Consider the following 6,226-nt stretch of genomic DNA (forward strand, 5'->3'; position numbering starts at 1 on the left):
TCACTTTTGATTATTTCCATTACACCGAAGTGATGCATTATAGCGTGGGAACAAAAGTCATGGATATATAATGGAGAAGACCAAATTGGTGGATGATTTGGTCCACCAAGACAGCGACCCAGTGGTTGGTGAGGACTCTTCATGTCCACAAAAATATTTAATATTATTAATACAAATATTAAGAATGTTTTATCAACTAGTAACTAGACAGCATGCATGCATACCAAGCATAAAGTATACATCTTGCTATTTGCTAATTCTTCTTCTTGTCAAATTAGGTAGACCAACCAATCCTACCCCAAGGAAAAAAATAAATAAAAAATCACATGTTAATCGAGTTCGGAACGAATTGCAACCCGGTTAAATGGTCAGAACCATTAGACTTGAGGAAATTTGTGTAGATTTTGACTCAACTATATGAATTTGAAAACTAAATTTCCTATCGAATAGTTCACCTCAAATGCTAAGCAACCATTAGCAACACAAACCTAAAGTTCATTACCAGGTAATATATAATTGAAAAAAAGCAGTAGTATATTATGACTAATTTAAAAGAAAAAGGGACATAAAATGTATGGGTATTTGTAAACGTACTTGGTAGGGATTGGATATTCCGGGAAAAACTTGGCCAGAATCTCAACCACCTCAGCTCGATGGATCACAGTCTCGACACAAAGGTACCTGCCTGAGGCTGAAGGTGTCTCAAAAAGAAGTATTTGAGCCAATGCCACGTCCTTGACATGCACGTACCCCTGGACGGAGTTGGCATAAGTCTTGGCCGAGCCGGTCAAATACTTCAATACATGAAGAACACTAGCGTTTATAGTGGGTTGTAGCAACGGTCCAAGCACCAAAACCGGGTTGATGGCCACCATGTCCACTCCTAACTCCTTTGCCATATCCCATGCTGCTTGTTCTGCCACAGCTTTCCCATAGCAATACCAATTCTACAATGCCATGTTGAATGAATTATTAACTATCATCATAATATTGTTGGGATTTTCTTGTAATTACTTCTATGTTTAATATCATGATTGTGTAATGATTACTACCATCCTAATTGGTCTTTATTATTTAAAACTCATTTTTTTCTCGAACTCATTTTCAATTGACACATTTAATGGGACTCAAAACTTTTATCAACTTTTCAATCGTACATTTCCAAATTGCATGAACGAACTTTCACAGTTCACACCTTATACCCCGAGGGTTCAATCCCTCTCAATCGTTCGAGTAACCCCAAGTTGTAATCTGTAGAACATAATATGGTCTAACAAGTGACACACATGAGGTCACTAAAACTAAAAAATTATTAAAAAAATTTCGGTTTACACGTATTAGCTAGTATTTCTAATGTAAAATGCAATGTAGCAATCTAGTTTTTAACTCGATTTCTAATGTGTTGTAGTATATGCAAACCTTGGTATTTTTGCAAAATTCGAGATCACTCCAGCATGTCTCATCAACAACTTGTTCAGGGGCTCTGTTGGGATCCATGTATACAGCACCAATTGATGAGGTTAAAACTACACGGCGGACTTTGGCTTCTGCCGCCGCACGAATTACATTCTTTGCCCCATTCACTGCCGGCTCCACCATTTGCTCCTTCAATTGAAAAACCAATTATTAGCCAAATGTTGTTGCAATAAAAGTTCATTAGGTTTGGCTGGTCGAGAATTAGAAACTCGAATTCTATCATTAAGAGCAATAAAATCGCAGAAAGAAAATAAACATAAGAACACGCAAAATTTATAAGGGTTCGCAGACAATGTCCTATTCCGTAGCTGCAGTAATTTCCTAAAAGAATTATACAACAAAAAATTGCACACCTACTTTTATAATGGGAATAATGATATTCATAGTCTACTGCAGTCATTATAAGTAGCACACATTAATCATTTTTAATAACCAAAAGAAAATGAAAAGAATAGTCAAACAGGCCTTTGATTTGATATATGTCATATAAGATGACTTTAGTAGTCCCCGACTATAAATAGTATTATTCAATATGATAATAATAAAAAATCTTAATGACGACTACCTATTTATATGACAAATTTGGATAAAATCGAAGTTAAATTCCTAATTGGAATTTTGGTCAAAGCAACTTAACCATTGAGGCCAATCAACATACTGATGTCACACAACAACAATAATTAGATCACAACTTAACATGGTGAAGTTTAATTTTTTTTTTTTAAATAACAATAAATATAACACCAGTAAAATTAAAAAGTCAAACCAAGATTCACAATTTAGGACTAGTGCCCTTTCTTTATTGCTTAACGTGTGGCACTTTACATAAAAATCTAAAAGTACCAATAGGTAATATTTAATCAATTCCTGCCATTTTTTTTCCTTCATCTCCTCGATGATCGAATAAGGGTTTGGTTTTGAATAATAATTAATAAGAACTTACTGGATCATCGGTGACAGGTGATGCAGTATGGAAAACACCATCACAGCCGTTGATTGCTTCACGTAAACTCCCATAATCATTAAGCTCAGCTCTGCATAAAATTAATCTCTCATTTGCTCCTTCAAGTTCTCTTAAATGAGAATTCTTGGGATCGTCTGCGTCGAACCCATAAATTGTACACTATCAGAATTTTGACTGTTGAAGACAAAATTTGATTTAAGGTTATAGATTACGATGTTTCACCTGGATTTCGGACAGTGCCTCTAACAGTGTAGCCTTTTTCTAGGAGTAGTTTGACGAGCCATGAAGCAATGAAACCTCCGGCGCCGGTGACGCAGACGAGTTTTCCGGGAACTGACGGCATACTGGCGTTTTCTGGCGGTTGTGGGTGGATAAGACGGCGTCGGAGAATAAAGAGAAGGGAATAGAACGTTTCAACTTTCGAAGAAAACAACAAACCTTGGTGAAGAAAGGTATTGCAGCCCGTGTATTTATAAAAGGAAAATAATTTTACCGCTCCACCTACCACGGTTAAATAGTAAAAGTGATTTTGGTGGAAGAAAACTTCAACACCCACCACGCTTCTTTTCTTGGAAATTCAGAATAATATCACTAATGATCCCCTAAATATTGACTCAGTAAAAGTTTATCACCAACCTTTGAAAATAAGCAAATTAGTCTCTCAAGCTGACACTGTAATTTTTTTAAGGGGATCAAAGGATTTTACCCCCTGAAAGGAAGCTTGAACTCAAATTATTTACCTAGTAAGACTTCCTTCTCATTGCTTGATTTAGGTGTTGGCCCTAATTTCAATGTAGTTTTACTGACAAAAACCTTTCAAGTTTATGTTAATGTCCAGTGATTAATTTAGGTATTAGCCCTAATTTCAATCAATGTAGTTTTACTGACAAAAACCTTTCAAATTAATGTTAAGGTACAGTGGTTGATTTAGGTGCTGGCCCTAATTTCAATGTAGTTTATTGACAAAAATCTTTCATATTTATGTTAAGTTTCGGTGGTTGATTTAGGTGTTGGCCCTAAGTTCAATGTAGTTTTATTGACAAAAACCTTTCAAATTTATTTTAAGGTTCAGTGGTTGACTTAGGTGTTGTCCCTAATTTCATTGTAGTTTTACTGACAAAAACCTTTCAAATTTATTTTAAGCATTTATGTTAAGGTCCAATGGTTCTCTTGGCATAGTTTTTAATATTTCTAACTTGGAGTCGTGCCAAAAACATGAGTAATGCTGTTTAGCCCCACCAGAATTGCAATCTCAGTCTAGATGACACCAATTGATAGGTTAAATAAAAGGTAAAATTAAATGATTTATTTAATTCTACCTATCAATTAATATCACATTAGAGAAAATTAAATAAATTATTTAATTATATCCATCACTTAATGTCACATTAGAGACATTTAGATTAAGTTGCAATCTCAGTGGAGTTACATAGCATTATTCCAAAAATATTTGAAGCGAGTTGCGTTTCCGTGATACTAAGACAATAGATTGAGGACGAATGGTGCAATTTCCCCTTTGAATTTTTAATTTGATTTGAATTCCCAAAAAAAAAAAAAAAAAAAATGGGTGTCCACAGTCCAAACTCCAGGTTAAATAAAATAAAATAAAATAAACAATAAAACTCGTTTTCATTTTTGTTGCAATTACAATATAAAAATGGATATATAGCTTGCCTTATTATTCTTCGAAAAATTAAATTATATAAAATCTATCAATTTACCAGAAGCCACTACTAGACGTCTAGACCCATTTTCTTTAATGAATTATTAAAAACAATTTCGTAAATTTTATTTTCTTATTAAATTAACATATTTAATTTAAAAAATAAATTAATAGACATACATTTTTTAAAATGTATTTCTTTGTTACAACATGCCAAATAACCTTTCTGATAGAGAAGAAATTACCCTTGTGTAATAACTAATAAGTTGGTTTGCCTCTTATTTTGACCATTTATAAAATTGTTTATTGGCTGTTGTCCTAAAGAGGCTAATTTGTCACGTGAATATTTATATACTTTTTAAATGCATTTTACCATATATTATAATACAATAATATTATTTAGCCCTAGTTTATGTGGCTTCACTTTCTGAGTTAAGTTAATTGAGTGTTATGACTTTGTGTTTAAATAAATCTATTATTTAGTCCATATTTGGGATTAATTAAAAAATTTAGGAAAAAAATGTGTTTTAAAATAGTGATTTTTTAAAGAAATGCATGGTTAAAAAATAAAGAAATTTTTTGGATTTAGGTAAATATTTTATTGAAGAATGTGTGATTAAAAAAAAGAAAGAACAAACTACATTTTACAAAAAATGGAGCCCAAACAAGTGCTTAATACTATGTAATTGTCAATTAAATTTGTACTTAACACAAATAATGATGAATAACGTTACTCATTATGATAATTCTCCTTTATGTCTTATATCGGGCTTTCCTTATTTAGCTCAAAGTTAAATGAAAATGTTTTTGAAGTCCCATTTTTTAAAATAATGTTATTGACAGTCGCTTTATATGACATATATATGGCAATTAGTGATTTGATACATAAGGTAATAAAAAATCTACCACATTAATGCATCTAATCACCAATCGACATATGTATGTTATATAGGACGACTATGACAGTGAGCGATTGAAAATATCATTACGATTGAAAAAAATTTCATATAAAGTTTTCCAGTTAAAATGCTTTCTTTGCTCTGAAAAGTCGATCTAAGATTTTATTGAAAAAGGTATTCTATACCTCGGGATGTAAGTTTAGCTCACCGATTTAGACAGCCCATGGCTCAATCCGAGCCTAACGTACCGACTTGTGTCACAGGTCATTTTCACTCGCTTCAAAGTTGTTACATTTAAAACGAATCTCTTTACAATGACTATTTTTCTCTTATCAAGTCGGCTAGATAGAGCCTCATTTAGGTTGCACTAGAGAGAAATTTTTACATCGTCCATGAAAAATCTTTCTTATGCAATCCGCATTAGCATATACTCAACCTTGAACTGCCTCGAGATCTTGAGTAGTTACTTGGTCAGTTCCAAAGTTGAAAAAGTGGAGAAGGCGGTAACACCAGATTAGGTGATAGTGAAGTTTAATTAGACAATTAAAGATGAATATCAACTACCATTTAGACTAGAGCTAATCACCATAAATACTAGTTAAAATGACAACATAACCAATTTGCTCCTCAAAAATTCCTTACAATGTCATATCTCAAATCAAACCTACTACACCTTGGTAATTACTTCACTATGACGTCTAAAGTGATCACCATTACGCTTGTGTCCAAACCCTCATGGAGCGACTTGTCCGTTTTTCTTTTCCCTTATCCAGATACTCCTCTCCACAGAATCTCAAAATGGGACTTCCATTTTTATTTTGCCTCAGAATAGATACAGATGTGAGACATGAAGATTTACTCCACGTGTTTAAAATATTATCCAAAAATACCACCCACTCCCATGTTATGTGTATTCTATAAAAGTGCTGTAAATTAGGAGTGGGCGTGGTCCGATTAGGTCCGATTCTAAAAGAAATCGAACCGAACCGAATACCAATGAGAATTTTAAAAATGGAACCATTGGTTCCATTGTTAGTTATGGAACCGAACCGGAACCGAACCAATCGGTTCCGGTTCGGTCCGGTCCGGTCCGGTTCTTTACATAAAGATGTCAAAATAAAATGTTTACTAATAAAAAATTTAAAGAAACTACCAATGTGATACTTTTAAAAAAATATAGAAGAACCGAACATATTATACAAAGATTAAAAGAAAACTAAGAAT

At 33.2% G+C, this 6,226-nt stretch overlaps 1 protein-coding gene across 1 annotated transcript; it reads right to left on the reverse strand.

The window, feature by feature from the left end:
• Positions 1–533: 533 nt before the first annotated feature.
• Positions 534–2,903, reverse strand: LOC111365297 (cinnamoyl-CoA reductase 1-like). Its single transcript, XM_022985742.1, has 4 exons — positions 2,663–2,903; positions 2,420–2,574; positions 1,420–1,605; positions 534–947 (listed from the first exon to the last, which is right to left on the reverse strand). The coding sequence occupies exons 1-4, from the start codon at positions 2,781–2,783 to the stop codon at positions 549–551; spliced, it is 861 nt and encodes a 286-aa protein (XP_022841510.1). The 5' UTR covers positions 2,784–2,903; the 3' UTR covers positions 534–548.
• Between the last annotated feature and the right edge of the window lie 3,323 nt (positions 2,904–6,226).

This window comes from Olea europaea, chromosome 17 (assembly GCF_002742605.1).
Source record: "Olea europaea var. sylvestris chromosome 17, O_europaea_v1, whole genome shotgun sequence".
Taxonomy (NCBI): Eukaryota; Viridiplantae; Streptophyta; class Magnoliopsida; order Lamiales; family Oleaceae; genus Olea; species Olea europaea.